General features: G+C 40.3%; 2 protein-coding genes across 2 annotated transcripts; both read left to right on the forward strand.

Annotated features, from left to right (window-relative positions):
* Positions 1 to 2,023: 2,023 nt before the first annotated feature.
* On the forward strand, positions 2,024 to 21,555 carry MKI67 (marker of proliferation Ki-67). The gene is given in 17 exon segments (XM_020978238.2): positions 2,024 to 2,659; positions 3,848 to 4,089; positions 4,849 to 4,961; positions 6,861 to 6,945; positions 7,026 to 7,141; positions 8,615 to 8,684; positions 9,212 to 9,254; positions 10,116 to 11,339; positions 11,950 to 12,131; positions 13,328 to 13,652; positions 14,347 to 14,471; positions 14,686 to 14,860; positions 15,587 to 15,721; positions 16,648 to 17,978; positions 17,981 to 19,165; positions 20,256 to 20,313; positions 20,895 to 21,555. Coding segments are annotated over 10 exon segments (5,271 nt in total). The 5' UTR covers positions 2,024 to 2,659; positions 3,848 to 4,089; positions 4,849 to 4,961; positions 6,861 to 6,945; positions 7,026 to 7,141; positions 8,615 to 8,684; positions 9,212 to 9,254; positions 10,116 to 10,147; the 3' UTR covers positions 21,458 to 21,555.
* A 405-nt stretch (positions 21,556 to 21,960) lies between these two features.
* LOC110202211 (uncharacterized) lies at positions 21,961 to 25,938 on the forward strand. The gene is made up of 2 exons (XM_020978239.2): positions 21,961 to 23,601; positions 25,697 to 25,938. Exons 1-2 carry the CDS (start codon positions 21,962 to 21,964, stop codon positions 25,713 to 25,715), a joined length of 1,659 nt encoding a protein of 552 aa, XP_020833898.2. The 5' UTR covers position 21,961; the 3' UTR covers positions 25,716 to 25,938.
* Positions 25,939 to 26,182: the final 244 nt, after the last annotated feature.

Genomic DNA, 26,182 nt, shown 5'->3' on the forward strand with positions numbered 1-26,182 from the left:
ACATCTGGTCCCTTCCTGTGCCGGTGCCAAAGGCTAAGCAGCGCCTGTTAGCCCATTAGCTAGTTCAGTTTCTCCTCCCAAGGCGGAAAAGGGACTCAGAGCGTTACCGCTGAATCAAGCAGACGTGCCTCAGTTTCTTCTCTGGAAAGGGGGAGCTTAGAGTGCTCATATGTTAGGCCCCTCCAGTCACGCCTGTTTCACATCCGGAAGGTGGGGACTCAGGGATCTTGTGTAAAGATATCTCCCCTCCCCTTCCATACCTTAGTTTCTCCCCATGGATTCCCCCAAGGGCTTGAAACTATCTGGTTTGTAGAAGCACTTTCGGTTTAGATTCAGTGTCTCCACCCAAGGCAAAGGATGGTCACTCTAAGTAAGCCAGCTCCAGCTGTGCCTCAATTTCCCCTCCGGAGGTGAGGAGGGAAGGCTCAGCAGTCGAATGTAAGGCTCCCTCCGCCCCCACCTCTGCCCTCAAAGGCTTCTGGAGACCAAGGGGCTCAGAAAGGTCCCTGCAAGTCCCCTCCAGCTGGATGTTTATCTTTGGAAGAGGGTTGGGGGCTCAGAGCTTCACTGTAAGGCCCTCAAGCCTACCTCAGTATCTCCTCTGGAGTCCAAGGGTTCAGCAGTTCCATTTAAACTTCAAGGTGGGGGCCATATGTAAGGCCTTCCAGCTGTGCCTCAGTTTACCCTCTGCAGTGGGGGCATTTCAGAATGATCACATGTATGGCCTGCCCCATTAGGATTCAGTTTTCTCTCTGGAAGGGAATGCTTAGAACAGTATTGGGAAAGCCTCCCTTCAGCCTGCTTCAGTTTTTTTTGGGGGGGGAAGACTCGGAAAGACCATGTGTAAGGACTGCCAAGTCTTGCCTCAGTTTACCTCCTGTGGTAGGATGCTCTAAGAAATAATCTGCCAGTCCTGCCTTACAGGCTTCAGTCTGAGGGAGGGGCTCAGAGCTTTGGGTGCAGGACTCCTAGCAGGCTGCCTGTTTCCCCCTGGTGTAGGGGTAGGGTTTACAGTAGCCATAATGCAGGAAAGGTTGTTGGATCAGTCCAGCGTAAAGCCCTCCAACCATGTCTCAGTTTACCCCCTCAGTCAGAAGATGGGCTCAAAGCAGTCACTGACCAGTTAGCAGCCATTTTCGCCATCTCTGAGAGGTTCCACCCTGGGTGAGTGGGGTTCATAAGTTCAGGAACCAATTTGCTTCAATCTGGGGTGGGGGGTGGCTCTGATGGGCCAAGTGTTAAGCCCAACATTTGACTGAGGCACCAATTTACCCCCTGGGATGGGAGAAAGTGATATATATGCAAATCCCTCTTCCCAGGCAAGCCTTAGTTTCCCCTGGACAGGAGAGCTCAGAGCTTCACTTGTGAGACTCCCTAACCTGCCTCAGTATGAAGGAGGGGACCGAGAGCCATGTTTAAGGGTCTCCAGCCCTGTCTCAGTTTACTCTCTGGGATAGGGTTTCAAAGCAGTAATCTATATGCAAGCACTGGTTCCCTTCCTCCCACAATGGGCTTGTTGGTGGGAAGTGTGGTTAGAGCAGCCTAGTGCAAAGCCCTCCAGCCTGTTCCTTGGTTTATCACCCTAGGGTTGGGGATGGGGCCTACTAGGTGCTCTGACCATTCCAGTTTCCCCTCCATGCTCAGCTCAAGACCCCAAGGGGGCGCTATCTCATGGCTTCTGGAAAGGAAGTCAAGTTTCTTCTCCTCACAGCCCAAGTAGGGGATGGGCTCAGAGCAGTCCTAGAAAAGTTGCCTGCCCCTCTCCAACCTCAGTTTCCCCTCTGGAGGGGAGGAGCGCTCAGTGCTGCTCCCTCTGAGGAGGGCCGAAGAGAGCCTCAGTTTACCCCTCCAGCCCAACGTCTGGGGTCCGGGCCCGGCGCTGAGTCCCGGTATTCTGCAGGAGGGGGGGCGTGGCCCTGCCTGGGCGGCCCCCTGACATCAGTGGTGACGGACTCCAGCCTCCGCGACAAGGCCAGCCACTGGGGCTATAAAGGCAGCCCCTCGCCGGCCCCCAGGCACTTTGCCCGTGGGCAGGTGAATGCCGCAGAAGGACCTGGAGAGGTTGGAAGGCAGAGGAAGACTAGCTGCTCCCTCTCTCGGGGGCGGGGCCCATGGGTATTGTCAATCTCTGGGTCTAACCCCACCTTCTGGGTCTTGCGTCAACGCTCGCGAGGCCCCGCCTCATCCGCTGTCCATTGGTCCATAGCAGGATGGGCTCCGCCCCCTAACCAATCACAGTCTTTGGCGCCAGAATTCGAACTGATGTTTTGACTTGAATTCCAACGCCAGGTCTGGGATTACTTTTCGTCGGCTCTCAGTTTTGGGGTCGGGAGCGCGATGCTTCAATCCTGACCCTCAATCTCGGCCCCTGATCCTCAGGCGCCTAGGAGGCCCGAGCTACGGGAAATTGCTGGTGGGGCAGGGGGGTTGGTATGTGCCACGGGAGGGGACGCGGAAGGATCCGGTGCTTCGTGGTGTAGTAGCGGCGGAGGGACACATGGGACTGAAGCAAGAGTGACAGCTGGGGGCAGTGGGAGGCAGAGGGAAGCAGAGGGAGGAGGAGGGGGAAAGAGAGGAATACACGTCAAACTGACCTGGGTCCGAGGAGGATCGACTGGTGGAGCGAGCGGCCGCGGACCGCGGGGAGGACATGAGGCAGGTAGGTGAGGCTACGGCCCGCTGGTGCACCGACGGCTATCGGTCGTTCTGCGTGGCCCCTCTGTCCCCGGGTCCGAGTGTCCGGTCAGTGGCCCCTCTGTCCCCGGGTCCGAGTGTCCGGTCAGTGGCCCCTCTGTCCCCGGGTTCGAGTGTCCGGTCTGTGGCCCCTCTGTCCCCCGGTCTGTCCGTATCCCCATGTATTGACCTTCCCCTTGTCCGGGGCTCCAGGTGCGAAGCCCCCACCTCGCGCTCCCCAAATTGTGATCACGAGGTGGGCTCCCCATTCTGGCGTGTCCGAGCCCCCTCGTGTGACGTCACAGGGCCCCTCCTTAAGGGGCTCTGGGTCCCGCCCCTGCCATTTCTGCCGCACAGCCCTCTAAGCGGTGTAGTCCGCGGCAGGGGGTCCCCAGCGTCCTTCCCTTTGGAATACCGGGAGGGTCTGCGTGTGTGGTGCGCTGGCCAAGGGTCGCTCTGACACACTACTGGGAAGATGTCACTGGGGGGAAGTACCCCTGAAGGACCTTCGTCACAGGACCCCCACGCCCTTCCCTGAAACTGACCAGGGCTACGGACCGCCCCCCCAATCTGATGACTGATCCACCTGCCCCCGGGCTTGAGAGGGGCTGCCTGCCCAGCTGTCAGGGATCATGGTGGGGCGTTGGACTTTGGACAGCACCTCATCCTCTGTCTGTTTGTGATTGGGTGATGACCACTCCACTGTTCCTGAGCTTGTTTGGGGTCTTCTTGGCAGAGATACTGGGAGGAGAGTGGTTTTCCATTTCCTTCTACATCTTGCAGATGAGGAAACTAAGGCAAACAGGGTAAAGTGACTTGCCCAGGGGCTACCAATTAGTGTTGTGTATCTGAGGCTGAATTTGATCAGGGAGATGAGTCTTCATGAGCCCAGCACCGCTGTGCACTGAGCCAACTAGCCTGGCTGCCGTCTTCTTCTTCCTATTCTGATATCTAACCTGAGGTGGGGGATGAGGACAGCCCACTACCACCTTGTCACTCCAGAGAGCTTGCTGACTATTACATCTCTGTAAAAAGGCAATTTGAGTGCTTTTATGCTCTTTTTTCCAGTGTGAATCTTTTTTTTTTTTCACAAGGAAGAATAGAACTGTTTGTAGAAGCGTTTGTAAATTGTTTCTTCTGAAGTGATGGGTAAAATTAAAATTCTTTTTTTCAGATTTTTATTCTATTGTGAAAGTGAATACTTTTGGATATATTATTCTTATTAAAAGGACTTCAAGGACTCTAGTTTCCTGTATCCCCCACCTCCCTGCATTGTGATCTCGGAGGCTGGCCCCCCTGCGGGAGGCCCCTTGTGAGACTTCACAGGGCCTCTCCTTGAGCCCAGGCTCCTACTTTTGCCCAGATCATTTCTGGCTGACAGGCCCTGGAGCAGTTCCATCTTCCGGGCAGAATAAGGTAGGGGGTTAAAATGGGGGGGTGGTCAGCAGCAGGGGTCCCCAGGGTAGATCAGTTTTGAATTATGGAAGGGTCAGTGTGTCTGGTACGCTGACCAAAGGTCAGTCTGTCACTCTTCCTGGGAAGGTGTTAGTGGGGGAAGTCTCCCCAGGCTGTGCCCTTAATTAGGGAAGGGCCTGGGTTACAGGACCCCCACCCTCCTCCCTGAAACTGACCAGGGCTTGGGACTGATTCACCAGCCCCTGGGCTTTGGGTGGGCTGCCTGCCCAGCTGTCAGGGATCATTGTTGGGGGTGTCTTTGGACACCTCATCGTCATCTGTTCTTTTGTTTGGGGTTCAGTGGTGACCAGTGCACTGGTCCTGAGCTTTTTGGGGGTCTTCTTGGCACAGATACTGAGTAGAGAGCGGTTTGCCATTCCCTTCTTCATCTTACAGATGAGGAAACTGAGGCAAACAGGTGTATCTGAGCCTGGATTTTGAACTCAGGGAGATGAGTCTTCATGAGCCCAGGCCTGGCTCTCTCCACTGAGCCATCTAACCTGGCTGCCCCCTTGTTCTTCCTATTCTGACATCTAACCTGGGGTGGGGGGGTGAGGACAGCCCACTTCCACCTTGTCACTCAAGGTAGCTTGCTGACTATTACAGCTCTGTAAAAAGGCAATTTGAGGGCTTTTGGGTTTTTTTCCATTGTGAGTCTTTGTGGAACTGTTTGTAAATTGTTTCTTGTGAAGTGATGGGTAAAATTAATTTTTTTTTCAGGTTTTATTCTAGTTCGTAAAATGAATACTTTTGGATATATTATTGTTATTAAAAAGTCAGGGGGCTGATGGTTTCCGGTATCCATTAAACAAAACTGCTTGTTATTTTGGAAGGTGAGAGCTAAAAATCCTTATTCTTACTTTGATGACTAAAGTGATGTCATAGCAAAACAGGAATGTTGTTGAGAGGCCAGCACTTGGCTTTGTCCCTTCTTTGAAATTTCCTTTTTTATTTCTGCCTTATTCTTTTTTACTTTATTTTCTGCCCCTCACCCCCATGGTTGATCCTCTCTCACACTGTAAAGAAGTTTTGACATTAAAAATCTTGATAAAACTGTATAATTTTTTTTAAGTGGGAAATTAAGCCTAAACTTTCCCTCTTTTGTTGGAAATGTGTCAAACATACACTGATGTTGGCAGAGACTGAAACATTTGATGCATTTTCTAAACCTTAGTATAATATCCCTAAAGGGAATTAAAAATGTTTGAATGTGTTCATCAAAATCATGTCCTAAATCTTGAATATGTGCAACTGCCCAGCCTACCTAAGCAACCCTGTCCTTTAAAATTCAATTGAATTCAAGGCCCAGAGAATTCTTGTCTAGTGAAAGGAGACCAGAGTACCTGCTTGTCAGAAATCCCTCTGCCACATGGGAGAGAGGAAGCCCTTCACTATTTTTAGTGTAATTTAGTTGGATCAAAATTATGTCCACTTTCACCTAAGGTGATACAATTCTGCATGCAGCCCCCTAGCTTTGGAAAAGACAGCCTAGGGCACCCACATAGAGTAATAATTTTTTGCTAACTCATCCTTTATTCACATAATTACCACCATGGTTGCTTTGCTTTTAAGATAGATCAAACTAAGATAATTTCCTGATGTAAGGCAGAAATTTTGTTGCTCGCAAAAGTACTTTGTTTACCACATGACAGCAGGTGGTGGCAGTAGCAAGCTATGATTTTTTTTTAACTCCTTAAAAGCATATATTGGTCCATTGACAGAACTTTGATGTTAGCTAGCATTTTTATATTACCTATTACAAATCAGGCACCATGCAAGATATCTTGCTTGATAGATTTATGCCCATTTTATAGTTGAGGAAATTCAGAGGCAGAGATAGAACAGTTAAAGTGACTTAGTGTTTTGAATCCCTATGAAACCTGAAGGGTCTTCCTGGCTCCAGGCTAACACTTTTCACTGTTCCACCTAGAGAACCCCAATTCCTAAATCACATTTATGAGATAATTTTGAAAGTACTAGGGAAAGAATTGAACCAATGTCTTTCTTTGACACTGATAGTGATGAAAGTAACTTTATAGCAATCTCTTAAAAGTTGATACTTTATAACCAATTTTATAACATAACATATTTGCTTAGACACACACATACATTCTCTGCCAAGTTTGATTAAAAAAAGGGAAGAAACTGGATTCCCTAAATAAAGGCACTCTGTGGCCTCAACTTTTCTTAGGTAACTTTGCGGGGAGGACTCCCCTTTAGTAGGGTTTGCAGACTGTGCCCAATATGTTAGGTTTTTTTTCTATTTTTTTGTAGTGTACTAGTCCCTTGTTTGCCTTAGATAGTAGCAGTTTCTTAGCCAACATTTTTATAGCTTTGTAAAAAACCAAAAATCCTACTTAACTAACCAGTACATTCTCAAGATCAACAGGGAATGAGTGTTAAGGAGGCAGAATTCTAATTTCCTGGAATGAAAATGAAGGTTGTTTCTCCCAAGTTTTAATTGCTTCTGCTTTGAAAGCTTGCTTTGGGGTGCCCAATAGCACCGAGCACAGAGCCTGGCACACAGTAGGCAACAGGCATTTAATAAATAAATGCTGATTATTTAAATACTACTCCCATAAAAGAATGAAGAGCTTTTTCATTTTTAAAAGATATTTTCATTCTGCCATTTAGTGTGAAGGGGTATCAATAGTAATATCAAAACTTGTGTCAAAATTAGCTTTTTATCTGAAATTCTTATAAGTAAAACATTCTTTTAAAATTGAATTAAGGGATACTGAATGCGATATCCAGCTTCAGCTTCCAGTAGTACCCAAGCAGCAATGCAAGATTGAATTTAATCTACAACTTAAGGAGGCAAGTATGGTTTGACCTGAGTTTCGTTTTGCTTCTTATATATATTTCAGTTTTATTTACTAAAATTGTCTCATTTTTAGGCCATACTGACTAATTTAAATTCTACAATTCCAACTCGGTTAAATGGATCTACCTTTTGTCGTCCGATAAAGCTTGAACACGGAGATTTAATTACCATAATTGATCGGTCATTTCGGTAGGTGAAATTGGCAAGATCTTTCTCTTTCTCTCTTTCTCCCTCTCTTTCTATCACATACCCACATACACACACACACATAACACACATACACAGCATCTATCATAGTAGTTCTAGTGTTAATTTCATAGTTACCTATTTCAGACATCTTTATTAACTTTGTTACTAAGATAAGGAGAATTATCTATCTGGATGAGCATGTGTGTATATATGTATATGTGTGTGTGTTCGATTTGGGGTAGGTCAAGAGTCTTATTAAATTTTTTAAAGAGAAGACAAATAGAGAGTACATTGAAAGGCAAACCAAGCCCCTCACTGATAAGGAGAAACTTTTCTTGAATAGACCTCAACGAGAACGATGTGTTCAGATTTGGATTAGTTAGAACCGTTTCAAGGTGGCATGTGTTCATAATGGGTCAGTGCAACTGGCCTCCAATTAATTGGCTTGTGGTTAATCAAAGTCATATTTCGTTTGGCTTCAGTGTTCTGTAGTTTGGTCCAGACTTAGGATTTAGCATCATATTAGAAACTTCCCTCTTCCAATGCTGGGTCTGCTGCTGCTGTGCAGATCATCTGGTGCAGTTACAGTCTCAAGAGATGCACTGATGACACTGAAAAGGAAAGGAATGGGACACACTTAAGTGGGCAAGTAGGGAGCAGTCTCAAAACCAGCTTTCCTCCTCTCTTGTCTTAGCTATAGTGACTTATTTTGCTATACTGTCATGCAAAAGATTTTTAAAGCAGCAATTATTTAATTTATCAGTTTGGATTGTGATTTGTTGTGTTACTGACCTGACCTACAAAAAGATCTCTCCTTTCCATTCTTACAAACTAGTTTAAACCCTACATCTTATAAGTTGAAGACCTTTCCTGTCTTTAAATTGCACCATTCCTACCAAACCTCCCTCCAAACACACACACACACACACACACACACACACACACACACACCCTGCCGTCAAATGATTATTCTCCTTACTTTGCTGTTCCTTAAACAAGACATACCCTTGACTTTTTAAGCATTTATCTTAACCATCCTTCTCTCCCCCGCTCTCCGTCCTCCCCCCACCAAATGCCTGGAACACTCCCACTCCCTCCTTCTCATCTTCACCTCCTGGCTTCCCTGGGTTTCTTCAAGTTTCAGTTAAAATCCCATCTTTGGCAAAGAAGCCCGGCTGCCTCCTTTCTTCACAAAATCAAGGCCATAATCATGAGTTCCTTTATTAAATAGGTAATCAAATATATGCCTTTGAATTCTAAAAGGAAAGAAAAAGCCAAGTATAATTAATTATCCTTTTAGTATGAAAGCCAGCTGCTAATTTTTAAGCTAATAATTTTATATGCATGTGCATGTATAGTATTTTGTATTATGTATGTACATCATTAGGTGACAATTAGCTTGATTGGCCAGATATTCAATGCAACATTTAAAAATCATTATTTTTAAACCATCTTACCTTTAACCCTCTTCAGATTTGAATATGAATATGGCTTTCAAAATGAAAGAAAGCCAAGAAGGACTTCAGAAACAAAAAACAAAGAGGTAAGAGTTATGAAAGTATAATGTTTTTCTATTTTGACATTCTAGAGGTCTTCCAATAATTCTTCTGGGCTTTTCATGTCTAATTAGACATGGGGTTGACAGTTTTAATTCTGTTGCTAACACTTAGAATTCATGATTTTAACACTGACATTTGTAAAAAGATTCAGATATTAATCAGATATTTTCTTGGTCATCTTTTTGAAGTCTGAGGTTGTTTCTTATAAGGTGGACCCTACTTGATCGATGCAAAAATAAGTTCAATAAAAACTTATGTAGAATATGATGCATGTTGTAAGCAATCAGAACAATGTATATGTACCTTGAGATTCAAAGAATTTTACAACAAAGTTATAACAGTTTACTTATTCATTAAAATAATGGGTGTTTAGCTTTATCATGGGAATTAACTTGATAAGGGGGCATGGGGAGGAAGGGGCATGGTATCTTTATAATAGAGGTATTCTCCTTATAGTCACAAAGTACATGTAAACATTAATTCATTAATTAGCACCTGTACCGATTCATAGGTGATAGCAACGCCATCCCGAAGTACCTCAGTTTTGAGCCCTGGTCAGTAACTGTTTCCTTGTTTATGTTTTTTTTTTTTTTTTGATGGGGGGAAAGAATAGTAGAACCTTGTTCAGCAATAGGTTAGAACTGAAACTAAATGCAGAAAAAAAAATAAATTAAATTCTAAGTACTACTTAACATTTTGGCCTGGAGCCAGATAATGGGGTGGGGATGGGGGCCGGGGTTAGAGGTTAGAGAGAGGCTTAGCTAATCTTGTTAGGATCATTTTATACAAGTATATGAGCTATACTTTAGCATATAGTGTATATAGAGAAAGGGGTCGGGGGAGGGACAAGATTTGGTTTGGGAGAGAGGCAATCATTAATTAGGATTTTATAATGGGTTTTGTTTGTTGGGTTTGTAGTGAAGCTGCTTCATTTGCAGCTAGCCTAGTTGTGAAACTATACAGGGTCCTCAACAGTGTTTGTTTACATGTTGTTTTCCTCTTGGAAAATGAAACATTTACTGAGAACTCATACTATTTATATAAATGTTGTATGTGCAATTGTGCTAACAAGTATACGAGAAGGACCTTCAATATAAACAGAAAATTAATTCTTAACTTAGGCTATTGTTGTATAATAGAGTATACATGTTATATATGAACCCATTTGGTGGAAACATGACTAAATTCATAGGGGAAAGAGAGAGGGAGGTTTTTTTGTTTTTAAGAATTTGTTTATAGACAGACTTAAAAAAAGCAATAATTTGAGGGAGGTTTTTCATTTTATTTTCAAGTATTCAATTACTAATTAATTGTTAATACAATTGACTAATTACCAGTACTAATATATTCGAAGAAGATATTTTCAAGCCTTCTCATGTGTGTGTGTGTGTGTGTGTGTGTGTGTTTTAATACAGATGTAGACCATGTGTCTTTTGGAAATATCCCTATGAAACACACTGAAGAAAATATTGTAAGACCAAATACATCTAAAAAGCATGCTGATGCTGATTTAGATAATGTGAAAGACCTTCTCACAGGGATAATGCTAACTTTAGAAACCAAAGAACTGACGGAAGGTGCCACAGACATCACTGAAAACACTGTCTCCAACCATGTAGCAGCTGAAGGTAGTGGAGGAGATCTGAGTCTTTTTTCGACTCCCAAACATCCAGGGATGAATGAAGACATTTTCTCTCCTTTCAGTGAACTTTTTGGCCTGAGGAAAGATGACTCAGACGCCCAGAGCCAACCAACAGCCGATCTGCACGATAGCCGTAGAAAACCAGGGCCCTCAAGTAGGGATGATGCAGAGTGCGAAGCAGAGTTTTTTCATTCGCCCAACTCCAGCACCGTAAGGTGTGTCACTGTCTCCAATGGGTCCAACGATAACAGTAGTGATGGCGAAAAAGAACCCAAAGACCCCTTCTGTAACAACCCTTTGTTACAGTTGGATGAAAACTTCCTTGATAAAGAAGACCAGCAATCACAGCAACTGAGCATGCCCTCAAAATGGAGGAAGAGCGAAGAGCAACCCGCTGAGAATTCAGGGAAATATAGTGAGGGCCGCGGGAAAGAGGACAAGAGGAGGAGGTCAGCCCCTCGGGGGCCCCTGGGAGATGCCCAAAGTCAATCCTCTCTTCACACACTCCGGTCCCAAACCAAGAGGCCCGACATGTGCTTCTTGGGGAGTGGTGGCCATGGCCTACTGCCCAAACTCAAGAGAGGGGGTTCACCTATTGAGATTCGCACAGGCGAATCTGTAGATTTGGCTGAAAATAAAGGAATCCCAAAGGGAAAGAAGAACAGTGGCGGTAACCAACTTAGGAATCCAAAGAAAGCTTCAAATTCAGAACAGATGTTAAAAGAAACTGAAGATGAACCATGTTTCAAGGGCTTGTCGGAAATGAAAGTATCTACCACATATATTTCTCCCAGACCTAGTAACTCCTCTACAGATTCCACAAAGAACTCGTCAACGTTTCTTCCAAAATTAACTCCCCAAGATGATGATGAAACCCCTAACAAATCGTTAGATGAGGATGAAGTTGATGAGAGACCTCATTGTGTATCACCTGATATCAGTGACTTTGATATCAGTGATTTTGACTCCTCTTCTGATTCAAGTACTGATAAACTGGGTAAATCCTAATTTTTTAAAGAGATTTTACATTTCTGCCATTTGCGTGTAGTAGTCTGGGTAGTCTATATGTAAACATGTTTATAAGATACATTTAGTTTGGGTTCTTATTTTGTAGCCAAAGGGAGTTTTTCTGATGCAAGTTGATCAGCTCTCACTTCCTTCCCTCTCAAAATTATTGATGGCCTGTCTCCTCAACAGATCTGGATAATGAAAAGTTAAATTTTTAGGGTCATTGATAACTGATAACCCATCCAAAGATGCCATCAGGAGGAGGACATTGGAAAGGCAACACTTAATTCTTTTGCTCCCAAAGCCCCCTCGACATATTTTAACAGTGCTTTCCAGGAGTGATTCAGAGTTGGATTCTAGGCAACACAGAACATCCTCTCGAGAAGTCTTTGGAAAGCTCCTTCACATTCCAATTTGTTTCAGGCTATGATGTGTGTGTATTCATATCTTTTTTGTGGTATTCAGTGTGTAGAGCTAAGTACATTAAACATGTATATGTATATATATATATTATACACACACACACACACACATATATACAGATATATATGTATATATAGAGAGAATGTGTATACAAATATCTATACTTTTTTTTTAAGATAATGTTACTGAGAATAATGAATCATGTGCGAAAAGGAGGAGAGTTTCATTTGGAGCCCTTCTGAGACCTGAATTATTTGATGAAAATTTACCTCCCAATACACCTCTTAAAAAAGGAGAAAGCCCAGAGACGAGAAAAACATCATCTGGAACCTATGTCCCAAGAAAGTCAATAATGAAGGTACAGTATTTTAGACAAGGATTATTTAATTTGTCTATAATTTAAATTATGCATTTCTCTATGATCCATACCCTAACTGCATTTTTAACAAGTAGTGGTATATATTATCCTATCTTCACAAGTGATACCCTATTGAATATCTTTTTAAATGGAGAGAGTTCAGTTATTTACTGTTATGTTGGCTTCTCATACACTAGGGACTCGAGGTATTCCAGCATACAAGGGGAGCATCAGGTCTTGATATAGAAGATGTGTGAAGACGCTTGAGTGCCCTGAGTTTCTCTAGGTCTGCTATGGTTATTGCAGTGTTTAATAAAAGTCTGAGACATAAAATCTCATTTAACATTTGCCATCATACATAGTATGTGATTCACAAAAGAAGCAAAACTTTTTTTGCCTATTATACACTGACTTAATCAGACCCTAAACTTGCAAGACCTCAGAGCACCAAAGGGAGGTGACATGTACATTGTAAGGCCCTCAGACTCTAAACATGTTCAGCTTCTGCTTTGTGCTGCTGCTATTAGTTTTATACTTAGGGGCAAGTAATATAGTCCCTATTTCCTAGGGTCATTGGGAAAAGAGAAAGTTCTTTGCTTTGCCAAGCAACCCTCTGAAGGGTATATCCCTGTAGTTATGGTTGCTGCCACTGGGTGGTGGTAGACAGTTAATGTGAAGCACTGAGCTCTAGTAATGATGGAAAACTCCATTCTTTTCGAGCTGACGGCAGGGGCCCCATCTACAGCAAACCAGTGAACTTGACAGCATTCCTAACAAGTGGCCAGGCAGGCTTTGTTCGAGGACCTCGTCTACCTCTTAATTGCCTTGGGGAAGAAGCAATCCTTTCCAACTTTGGGGTAGCGTAGCTCTCATTGCTAGGAAGGCAAGGCCTAAACTAATGTGCTCAGGACTGATGGTGGCTGGCATCGTTGTTATAAAGAGACATACGTGTGGCTATATCCGTCTCACTGCTAACTGGCAGCTGGGGGAGACTTTTGTCCCCAAAGCTCATTGAGCCTCGAAGGGGCACCTTTGCAGAGATAGTCTCTGTAGGATTAGCCCTCAAAGGGTTGTTGTCAGACTCAAATGAAATGTCTGTCACAGGCTTTTGATGCACCTTGGGCATATTCAGTTATTTATTAGGGAACCACAGCAGATCTTGTCATTTATAAACTGTATAAAAATGTCCATTTCAGCAGACGCATTCTAAACCACCAGAAAAAGAGCCTTCCGACAGTCTAGTGGAAGGGATACTACATACAAAAGACCCATCACAAGAACTTCCAGCCACTTTTAGTATTAAGAAGAAGTCTGCACGGGGCAGGGATAACAATTCCCTTTCAAAATTACTGGACGAGAGAGCAACATCTATTCCCGAAATCCAGACCATCCAGCCCCACAAGATTGTGAGCACACCATCACTCCCGAGGAGATCCTCCTCTGGAAGAAGAAGCCAGTTTGATACGCTGCAGACAATTTACGCTAAGAGGAGAAGCGGTGCATCCAAAGCCAATATCATGGGTATTTGAACAGGGAATAATTTTAAGATGGTTTTTACAAACAGGGCACAGGCAGTCCCCTGGCTTCAAAGAGCTTAAGATGTACAGCCTACAACACAGGAAACAGATGTAGGAGGAACTGTAAGAAGGCCAGTATGTGACCAGATCAGGCAGTGAGAGCTGTGTGTGGGGCTATAGGTAAAAGGTGTAAATAAAACAAGGCTGGAAAAGTTAGTAATCTCGTGGGAGTGATAGCTGCTTAAAGTTTGTCAAGAATAACAGGAAGGAGTTGAGACATGATGGGTAAGACTTATGTACTAGGTTTAGCAAAAATCACTTTGGCAACTACTGTAGGAAAGAGAAATTAAAAGGAGGGAAAACAGGAATTAGGCACCTGTTACAAATCAGTTTGCAGTGAGAATGGGGGGGGAGCTTTTACATATAGTACCTGGTGGTATTTGTGAGTCAAGAGAAAAGAGGAGTTGACATGATAGATGTAGAGAGAAGAGATAAATGGCAAAATTTGGCTGGATGTATCCAGCAAGAAAGTGGGGGAGAGAATGCTTTGAAGTTGGTTGGGTGACTAGAAATAGGGAAGATATCATTGTTTAGGGAGGTTTGTTTTTCTCTTTGTTGATTGTTTTATCCAAAAAAATGTTCATTTATCTTCTGTTTGAATGAATTTTATTTTTATTAATTGTTACTTTTCTTAACAGTTGTACACTCTTGGGCAGATGTGGTGAGATTAGGTACTAAAAAACCACAAGCACACGTTGTTATAAAACATGGTCTTGAGAGAAGAATAATAAAAAAGCAGAAAAGATTAACCCCCAAGGTCAAGGTACATTACAGAAATGTGGGAATCATTTTTACATGTGTGTGTGTGCATGTTATATATATACATAATATATGTGTGTGTGTGGATATGTATATGTATATATATATATATCATATGTGTGTATTACACATTTACACTTGTGTACTTATGAATGTCATCTGAGGAAACATTAAGAAATACTGAATTTATTTATGAAATGTTTCTTTTTACTTTACAGGAGAAGCCTGCAAACCACGCACAGAATCACTTTAGCACAGGCCACGCAAATTCTCCCTGCACCATAGTGATTGGGAGAGCTCATACTGAAAAAGTGACTGTGCCTATACGGCCCTGTAGGATGCTGAACAACTTTGTATTAAACCCTAAGATGGATATGAATGAGGATTTAACAGGTGAAAAAGTGTGCACAGAAGGCTATGAGAATGTCATGTAGGCAGGCAGATTGAGACTGCCTGCCAAAATGTGTTTGTAGAAGCACAAATTTAAAAGAACTGAGAGAAATGCTCCATAACTCCTGCAGAATGGGGAGCACACATTCTTTAGAGGTCCTGGCCAGTTGTTGTAATCGGATCTGGTGGGATAGCCTATCTTTTCAGCTACAAACAAACTAGCCCCATGATAACTCTCAGTTGGCATAGTTACGCCTCTGGGCAGGGCTAGGGCTCTATCTTGTGGTATGTGGTCAAGGGAAGAATAAAGGTGGTTGTGACTCAATAGAACAAGAGAAGCAGAGAGACTGGCCTAAATGCCAGTCAAGAAGAACCAAAAGCCAGTGGAAGGAAGCAGGAAAGAAGAGTTGAGTTTGCAGCCTAGGTAGGGGGCCTTGGACTTTGAAAAGAAATCATTATGCATAATGAGCAGAGGGAGTCTGTTGCATTGTTTGAAGTAGGAATGAGAGTCAAGAGTTTGCATCTAGATTGATTGAGTGCCCTGGACTTTGAGAAGAGATCTCTTTATGAATAGAATGGAAGGGGACTCTGTTGCATTGTTTTCTTGTTGGAAGAAGGTGGAATAGGACTTTTTTAGTAAAAATCTGTAATATATACAGTACATATGCATATATGATATTCTATGTGTTTATTACATACATTAATATTACTTATTTTCCTCATTAATAGGATTAGCAGACATGTTTGAAACCCCTATCAAACAGAAAACTGCAAACGCGTCTCCTGAGATTGGTACAACTTTACACAAGTCTTCTTCAGGAGATGAAGACTCTTTAGAACAGAGATCAGATAATTACTTTAGTGGTTGGTTTTCCTTTTTTTCTTCTTCTGTGAAACTTTGGAATGGCAAGTTAGGATTTGTATTTGTAGCCCCATGTCAAATATAAGGCCTTGCCACGCCAGTAGAGGTTTCATGAGTTGCTGTAGTTAACTTTCAAATCCGAAGGGCTGGGCCCTCACTGAATCACAATGACATGACCCATCCGTGTAGAATTTTTACTTTATGATGAATAAGGAGAGCCAACATCCAAACATAGTTTAGACATTCTTGTGATACGATTTAAACATTTCTTGTAAGTTATATTTAGCAGCTATACAAAGAAACTTTGATTCTTCAATCTCACCCCAGTCCCATCTAGTAACTGCAAGTCTTGTCAGTTCTCTTTCCAAGGATAAAGGGATTTATCCCTTTTTTCCTACTAAAGTGGCCAACACTCTACTTTTAGGACCTAATTGCCTCTAGCCCTTAACTGCTAAAATAGCTTCCTAATTGGCCTCCTCTTCACAATCCTTCCCTTCACACAGTTTTCAAAATTATTTTCCTGAAGTGGAGATCTAACCCATAGTAATTAGAATGCCCAAGAATCTTTAGTTGGCTTCCTCATCCTTTAGGATTAAATGCAAACTCCCCAAACCCACTTCATTTCAGATTGCTGTCCTTCATGTACTCTGTATTCCAACCAAACTAGCCATAACTTTAAGTTACGTATGTCTATATATTATAATTACATGTAATGCAACATATATATATATATATATATATTTAACCTGGATAGGCACAGATTTGCATCATCTTACTAAATATTATTATCATTGGCCAGGAAAACACAAGACTACAAAACAATAATTGGGGTAGACCTTTAATCCATAAAGAAGAATGAGGGCCTAGATTGCTGAGCGGAGGCATGGTCTTTGTTTCATAATTATCTTTATTCTGTCATTTATTACAGCAGAGAGATTGATACCTACTATTTCCAACACAACAGAACAGCTATATGGCCAGAGCATTACATGCCGCCGTTCCCCAAGAAACCGGCAGCGACGGGTAGACAATGATGAAATCGTTAAAACCCTAAAGGAGATCTCTGAAATTAGAAGTGATGAAATAACAAAGACTCCACTTCAAGAAGTCGATGTAGACCCCAAAATATTAACACCGAGTTCGAAAAAGGTGAAAACCTGTACATCAAAGGAAAATGTATCAACACCGTATCTTGGCAGAATTAAAACACCACCACTAGATCAAAAAGTTATATCTATGGAAGAAAAATTTGAAAGTGGAAATGTAAACAGGGCTACACCAAAAATATCTAGGAAATTTGTGGAGCCAAGTAGGACAAGTATGGCAGAACATCATCCAGTAATAACATCAGCTACAGCTACACATATAACATCAAATTCACGGGCCAACACTTTTAACATCAAAGGAGCGACTGAAGTAGCCTACAAAGTGGAAAAAGAAAAAGAAAATGCAATAGATATAGACCTAAGGAATCAAAAACCAAAATTGTCAGGTCAGTTAGTCACAACTTCCTTAAAAAGAAAATCAAATAAAGAGCCACCTGTCACTGACCAGCCAACAAGAATCATAAAGCAATCAAGATCACAAAATGAAGAGTACTCTCCAACAGGAGCCAATAAAATAAGTATAAAGCCAGGTATTGTGTCTCTAGATTTTCAGGCTGCCCCAGGAACTGTAACACCAAATTACATCAATGAGCCAGGAGGCATGAAGAAAGTAATAAGAACCCCAAAGGGAAAAAGAAAAACAGAAGACCTAATTGTCATCAGAGTGCCTATGGCAACTCCAACATCCATGGTGGCAGAACTAAAAGAAGACGAAGAAAACAAAGTGGCAGAGTCTGCTGTGGATGATGCAAATTCTGTTCAGGAAAATCTTGGGACAGCCCCAAAGCAAGGTGAAGTCCAAAAGAAGCTGATGAGGACAGTAGAGCAGCAAACTGAGGCAGAGGATCTTCCCAAGCAGCTGATGAAAACTCCTAAACGAAAATGTGGCTCTGTCGAGCATCTGACGACAGTGGTCAAGAGACTGATGGGAACTCCTAAGGACAAGGTGGAATCAGAGGAGGAGGAGGTGGGAGGCAATGAAAGAATGATGATGAGTTCTTCTAAGGAAAAAAGCAACCAAAATATGAACGTTAAGCAGCCTCTTCAGCAGAAAGGGCCGTCTAAAGATCTGGTAGGCCTCAGAGATCAACTTGTGCATATTCAAAAGAAAAATGTACAACTTCCAGAAACCATACATGCCTCAAGGAGCTTAGGACGACTACTCCAAAACAAATGCTAGAACCAATCAAAGATAGAAACATCAACAAATCCCTTCTAATCAAACTAGACCAGAAACATGGATCAGTAGAAGATCTGACCATGACCAGGAGACTGATAAGAACACCTAAGGAAAAGGAGGAACATTTAATAGAAGATGTGGAAGTTGTCAAGAAGTCTGTTGAAACATCAAAGCAAAAATGCAATCCAGAATATTCAGTGAGTATTAAGAAGTTTAATGAAATCCCCAAGATAGAACCAATAGAAAATACAGCAGGTGGCCTAGGGAAACTTAGAAGAAAACCGAAAGGAGTAGAAAAACTTACAGGTCTTAGGAATATGACAGTTCCTAAGGAAAAGTCAAAAGTAGTAGAAAACTTAACAGGTTTTAGAAGGCTTTCAAAAATGTCAAAAGTAAAACCAGCAGAAGATCAAACAGGCATCAAACTGGTAGAGAGGACTCCTAAAGAAAAAGAGTCAGGAGACGATCTAACTGGCATGAGGCAATTCATGAGATCTAAAAAAGTAAGAGAAGAGTCACTAGAAGATCTAACAGACATCAAAATGAAGATGTCCAGAAAAGCAGAAGTAGAAGATCTAATTGGCATAAAAAAATTAATGAGAACCCCCAAAGTAAAGGGAGAGTCCTCAGAAGAGCCAACTGGTGTGAAGGGACTAACAAGGGTCTCTCCCAAAAAAGTAAAGGGGGAGTCACCGCAGGAGCTGCTGGGTATAAAGAGATCAATGTCTCCCAAGAAAATAAAGGCAGAGTTGACGGAAGACCTGACAGTCACTAAAAGACTGAGGACCCACAAGAAAATAAAAGGAGAGTCAGAAGATTTGACAGATGTTACTGTGTTCATGGAGACTCCAAAAAAAGTGGTAGATATAAGTAACCCACAAAAATTGCAAGAAATAGAGATACTCAGAAGACCAGCAATAAAAAAATTCAATGATCAAGAAAATAAGATAACAGAAAACATACTAGAGTCACCACAGGAAGTACAAATTCAGACAGTTGGAGGTATCAGTAAGTTACTGGAACCATCAAGAGAGAAAGAATTCAAAAGAGATATGTTTGAATCAAAAAACCTTGAAGCAGAACCAAAATCACAGGAACCCGATTTTGAAATCAACAATACTGGATTAGAAAACATGGATGAGTCACCACAAGAAAGCAAGGTAATCCAGCAGCTCCTTTAGTTTAAGTGTGATTTTGCATAGACACATGTGCATGTGTATGTGTGTGTGTATTGGGGGGGTGTATGATGCACACACATGTGTATGCATACACAGGGCATGCCATTCAATGAATAAAAAAATATCCTGTAAGAAAGCAAAGCAAAAAAGATTAAACAGTACTTTCAGTTTAAGTGTAAATTTGCACATACATATGTGTGTGTAGTGTGTGTGTGTGTAATACGTATGTATACACACATTACATACACAAGTATTTCAATGAAAATAACTTAATTCCTATAGAGAGTACTTGCAAATTAGGAACCTGATCATTTTGCTCAGCAACTAAATAATGATTATTTTAATTGTTATACATGTGTGATGACAACTGGAAGTAGATGTGAGCTAGTTTGAAAAAAATGAATGGGAGAAATCAGGGTCAAATTTCAAAAAAAATGTATCAGGAGTGCCTTGGAGAAGAGAAGACTAAGGAGACAGATTCTAGAGTAATATCAAATATTTGAAGGGTTTTCATGCAGAAGAGGGATGACTAGATATTAATTTTGCTCCAGAAGAAAAAATTAAGACCATTAAATGGTTTTTTTTATACAATTTAGGTATTAAAGTTTTTTGGGGTTTTTTTTGCACATTGGAGGTGGAATCTAGATGATTGTTGTTATTAGTTTAGGGCTGCAGTAGGGGGGAAATTATTACAATGATGGGAAATTGGTTGCCTTTATAGGTGCCTTTCATTATATACATAAGGACTCTCATAATGCTTCTGGGCATCAATCTGGGTATTTCTCCAATGCAGAAGCCAATTTTTCTTCATCTCGTTTTCATCACAAGAGTTTTCTTGAAATAGAAACTGGTATAATCAATTTTTACTGTAGTAAGTTAAGATATCGTGTATGTATATCAGAGAAGTCTTTCGAAGAACAGGACTATAAAATTCTATCCTTTGAATAGCAATGATTCAGGTGAGCATAGTATTAAGCGCAGCATCCTTAAAAATTCTATGGTATAAATGATATTTGAAAATAAATCAAAATTATATTTCACTAAATTTATCAACACATTCTAATCCTTTTAGGACCAATCAGTGGACCAATGCCAAAAAAAAATCTGCACTAATCCTTATGAAGAAGATGGTAAGTAAAAATATTTATATTTTGTATTCAAAAGGTTTGAGTAAAGTTGGTGGAACCTTTTGGAACTGATATAACACTAAGGAATATTTTCAGAGAATGGACAATTTTATCTCCTTAGCATATGTCTCAGACCTCTCCCTGCACTGTGTTTGTGTTTTGGAAGGGTGGGGAATGAATGGTGGATGATACAAGTGTAGCTAGAACTTTAAAACTAAATCAAAAGCTCATTTTGATAAAAAGGAATATCCTTAATATCCTGTTGAAAAATAACAAAAACTAGACTAAAAATATATGAATAATAATTGGTAAATAAGACTTGGTCCAAAAGATTAAGTGATTAAGCCTTTCTCTTAGGGAGAAAAGAAGGATCTCTTGGTTGTGAAAAGGAAATGCACCTAGACAAACCCTGATTAGAAACCCTCAGGTAAATGAAAAATGTAAAGACCCCCGCCCTATCTATAGATCCTTAGACTGAGCATTTGACCTAGGGTTTTTTTTTTAAACCATGGTTGACTATCTATGTGCTGATCAGATATCTAGCTTTGTGTAATTAAATTTTTTTGATCTGTTTTTTATTTCAGAAAATAAATCTAATATCTCTAAAATTGATGGGTTATATTCAGTGAACCTGGAAGATAACATTATGATGGAACGTGATGAATTGCTTACTGAAGCAAGAAGTATGACCACAGAGAAAGAAGAAGATGAAATAAATGATTTTCTTCTCAACAATGAGAGTCAAATATCCATATCATTAAGATCAAAAAGTAAAAACAAAGATACAGAATCACTTCATGAAAAGAGTGTGAAGAGAAGTTTGTCACCCTCAGAAAAAGTAGAAGTGGAGGAACCTCTGAAGAGTGGGTCCAGAATGTTTTGGGACACAGTGAACAATACAGAGAACAGGGTACATTTGAGACCTAGAAAAAGAAATCAAGCAGCTGATAAAAGAAAAAGAAGTTCATCAGATCTGTCAGATATAGAGAACGCTGAACAGAAGTCAGTGAAGAACTTAACAGAGACGTTTGATAATGCAGTTCCAGATGCAGGGACAGGGATAATGTTAAGGTCTAGTAATAAAAACAAAGACCCACCTAGTGAATCAGATGTGTCACAAACAGTTGATGAAAAGAAACCTTGGTAAGAGACTGCCAAGGAAAGCCAATGAGAAGCTAACTTCTTTAAAGATACAAGGTTTTAATCTGGCAAACAAATTAACAATAGAAAAGAATGAAAAGAGAGGATTTTTGATGGCTTTACGGGCTAGACCTAAAACTGATACTGATGAAAAATCAAAAGTTAGTGGTTCAGTTAGTGAAATAATATCTCACACAGAGGAAAATGAAAAGAAGCCCCCTAAGGTCTTAAAAGAGCTAAAATTGAAAAAAAGAATTGTGAATAAAGAAATGATGGTGTTGCGTTCTAAGAATAAAAAGGAAATATTTCCTAGTGAATCAGATAAAATATTCCCAAATAGTGAAAAGGAACCTTCGAAGAATTTTCCAGGGATGTTAAAAGGTCAAAAGCTAGTATTGCACCCTAGAAATAGAAATAAAACTATCGAGGAATTGAATTTGGGTTTATCGAGTGAAATAGATGAGTTACACACAGAAAATGATCAAAAATATGTGAAGAGTTGCAGGGGAAGATGACTGTGATTGAAGATGGAGTAGCTTCAAGAACGAGAAGCAAAACTAAAATTTTTAAGGAAAACAAGTCAAATTTGAGAGAGAAGATATGCATAGAGAGTAAGGAAAAGACACCACCTAAGAGTTCCACAGTTCATGCAAAGATGGAATCTTTAAGATCTAGCAATATAATTAAGTCTGCTAAGGAATCACAAAAGCCTAATTTAGGTTTACCAACTGAACTATGTAAGACAGAGAACAAGGAGAAGAAACTTAAAGATGCAAGTCCCAATATAGGGATGATGACTTCAAAAACTGGAGGCAAAAATAAAGTAGATGCAGAATCCCAAGAACTTAATAATACATTGTCTAGGGAAACAAACAGACTGCACAAGAGCTTCCCGGAGAAGTTTATGTCATTAAGATCTCCAGGTAAAAACAAAACAGAAGCACAAGAGAGTATATGTATGGAGTGTCTAGGGAAGAGTATCCCGGAGAAGAAAGCAAATAAGAAGGAGGTGAGTCCATGTCATGGGTCTTCACGATCTAGAAGTAGGGGTATTAGATTACTCCATGCTGCCAGGGTTGCACCCAAAATAAAACTAAAAGAGGAAAAGAAGCCTGCGAAAGTCCAGAAGACTGCATTAAGGTCTAGCAATAAAAATAAAAAGGATACAGGACTGAAAGGATCTAATCCTGTATCAACACCCACAAACGATATCGAAAAAGATGAGGAGAAATGCATGGGTATTTGCCCCAATATCTTTAAAAATTCATTGGTACCTGAAGGAATTTTATGTTTAACTAGAAACAGAAACAAACAACCACAAGACATTAATCATATACCTAGTCCAACAAAGATTGTTGAAAAGCAGCTTCCAAGCCTGGAAAATAAAGCCGAGGATAGAGTGGAAGAATCCTTTAGAATTGGAAGCCAAAGTGAAACTGAGAAAGAACTCTATAGTTCTCCTTTGCTTAGGGCAATGGAGATAGCTTGTGCTGAGAATAAAGATAGAGGTATGACTGAAGACTGGGTACATTTAAGGTCTAAAGGGAGAAACAGAAGCAATACAGAATGGATAGGATTTAATCCTTTGTCAAAGGACATCCTACCTTTGGGTAAGATTGGAAAAGAAAATATTCTTCAGATTTTTCCTGACAAGTGCTTAAACGAGAAAGGGGGTGATACAGATCTTCAAAGATCTGCTAATCTTAGCAAAGATGAGCCGTCCTCGGCTGCTTCAGAGACTACTGTTTTAACAGCAGGAGAATCAACCCCAGAAAAAGTCTCAAGTTGGAAGAAAACTTTTTACAGTACTATTTTGACAAAGAAGAGAAGAAAATCAAAGACACCTAGTAGCAAACTGTCAGAGCCAACTGATGTTGAAAAGTATAGCCCAGAGAGTCGTCTTCTAAAATCTGTCCCAAAGGCAAACGACAGTTTAAAAGTGGTTTTATTGCCCCAAGAAACCCAGTCAGAGCCTTCTTTGCTTAGAGAAGGAAGCAGCAGTACTATGTTAAAAAATAACACAAACCAGACTCAAGAAAATGACGCTGTGGAATCCACAAAATTAAGTAATGACCAGGAGTTTTCCAACTCATGGAAAAGAAGAAAACACAACTTAAGGAGACCAAACCAGCTACCAGAAGTTCAAAATAGGTATGATGTCATATTTTATGACATTTCTTTTTAATGGGCATATCACACTTTTTGCTAAATTTCTCAAAGGTTTAGGTTCAACTCTCAGTACTATATAAGATAATCTAAAAATCATTTACATGACTTTGGAATGAGGTAATGTGTGTTTGCTATCTAAGGCAATTTAAATAAAATATAATGTGAAACCCTTCCTGCTATACCAATCTTTACCTTATTCTGTTCTGGTAATACATATATGGTCAACTTTTCCAGAACAGATGAAACAGATCTTGTCTGTCTTGGGGCAGAAGAGGGCCTAAGTGTTTGGAATATGTTGAGCTTCCTCCTCAATAAAACAAAAATTTTAAATGAGCACTGTAGGGCAGGGTAGGTAAGCAAGTTTGTTTTTAGTTTTGTTATTCCGAAACAAAACTGAAAAGCAACGATTTGTTATGAATGGTAAAACATTGATTCTTTTAGGTACAGTATAATTCCTTGTTTATCCAAGTAGTATCAGATTTGGATAAATATGAAGCTTGGATAGTATAAGCTAATTTTATGGATAACTGAACCTTCACTCTGCCCTTTAAGCACTAGCTTTTGTTTTTTTATTATTTTAACCACTTTAGATAGAAACCTTCCTGAAATCTATTACACACTTCTCTGCTTTCTAAAGCCAAGTATTTAAAACGTAATTTAACCTTTCCTTGAGGAGTAGTAGTCATCAATATGAACATCAGTTACTATGCTGTAATATAATGATATTTGCAGACCCACAATCATCCCAGACTCTTCATTGTCAGCTATACATTTTTCTTACTGTCATTTGCTTTCCTTCTCCCCTTTTCTCCCTCCCCCAACCTCCTTGGCAGCTATAGAAAACTATATAACTAACCTGTTACAATTGTGTGTAAAGTAAGCAAGCTATCTGGTCTCTCTCTCACTTTAGGGTTCTCACACCTGTTCTTAATAGTTGAAGGCCCCAGATCAATGAGATTTTTTTTTTGCCCTAACCTGTTTACATTTTAAAGCCCCTATCCTAAAATCCTTAATAAGCATCAATTAACTTTAATTTATATTTTCAATTCACCAGGTATTCAAAAGGAGCTTCCTTACTCTATTATTTAAATATCCCAAGAATTTGTTATTGTAAGAATAGTTAGGAATTTTCGTGTACTATTCTATAATCTTTCTGTGTGGGTATTCTACTGATTATATTACAGTGACATCATAACTTAATTGATGGTCTTTGGACCCTTACTTGCCTTTAGAGGGAGGACAGCTTATCTTGTGGTACGATCTTGGCACTTTGTTTGGCTGGTCCACAGGCCACCTCCACACACTGTTAAGTCCTTCACTGGTTCTAGATCCAGAACCTTTGAACTGGGTGAAACCTGGCCCATTTTGTGGCACAGAGATGACTTTCCAGAGCCCTCTGGTCACTGTAGTAGGATTAAAGCAGAGGGAGACCAGACTCTTCAGTTGGCCTAATATTAACATATAGCACGTTTGTCAGAAATAAGAATTCAAATGAATGTTGCATTATCTTGAATTTCATGATGAAAAGTGTAACTTAGGCTTTTTTGTCATATGAATTTTAACATTCTGTGCATGTTAATTTGTTTCTATATTTTATCCATTTTGACCCAGTGCAGGACTCTTCAGTTGAAAGTCAATGTTTTTTGAATTTAGCATTTCAATTTTTGAATTCAGCCATTTCAAAAGTGATATGAAGTTACAGAAGTCCACATATCAACAGACTGAGAGGTTTACCCCAGTGTAGCTTGTGATCAATTATGTTAAATAAAATGTTGAAGTTAACTTGTGATTTGTCTTGTAGACCTTTCCTTTTTTATTCATTGATTTGAAAAAGAGAAAAATATCAAATCTAAACTGAACAGGTTCTCTTGTAGAATTTTTGCAGAAAAGACTAGCATATGGGATCTAATAGGAAATTGGGTTTCAGGTACTGTGGTTAGATAATGGGATATTGCTCTAATGTTTCTAAATAACTTTCTAATTGGAAATGCCATTACATCTATCTGCTGTTAATACATATGTATACAAGATAAAATATTTATATATGTCTATCTTGTGTTTTTTGTTCTAAATCCAGGCAACAAAGAAGAAAGTGAAGACAGTGAAGATGAAGGTCATCTTACAAATAGTAAAATATAATTTTAAGGCAATAAGGATAGAACAAATATTTAGTTAAGTGAATATAATAAAATAGTTTGACTGATTGTCACAAAATTTCACGTTATTTTGTAAATGGGGCAGTGAATGACAATGTTCAAGGCAATGAAGGTTCATTTTTTGTTTTGGGTTTTTTTTTTTAGCAAATGTAAACTTTTTTTCATTAAATGTTTTTCTTCATAACCTAAAAACTTTTTGTGTGAATTCATTGAATTTACTTACTCATGGTTTTGTGGTAAATAAATTATACACAGAATGTATACGCATGTATTTTTATGGCAGTCCCAACTTTTCTCCACTCCTCATAATGATTATTTTATGAAGTGTAATCTATCTTATCTTGTTTCATTTGTTTTCTCTCTACCACAACTGCAAAAACTGTTGGGGGGAAAAAGTTTTTTTCAAA

The sequence above is a fragment of the Phascolarctos cinereus genome, unplaced genomic scaffold (assembly GCF_003287225.1).
Source record: "Phascolarctos cinereus isolate Bilbo 61053 unplaced genomic scaffold, phaCin_HiC Scaffold_3;HRSCAF=262, whole genome shotgun sequence".
Taxonomy (NCBI): Eukaryota; Metazoa; Chordata; class Mammalia; order Diprotodontia; family Phascolarctidae; genus Phascolarctos; species Phascolarctos cinereus.

What these genes read in the sequence shown, in the direction of transcription:
- LOC110202211 (XM_020978239.2), top strand. Translation starts at nt 21,962, where the DNA reads ATGACTGTGATTGAAGATGGAGTAGCTTCAAGAACGAGAAGCAAAACT.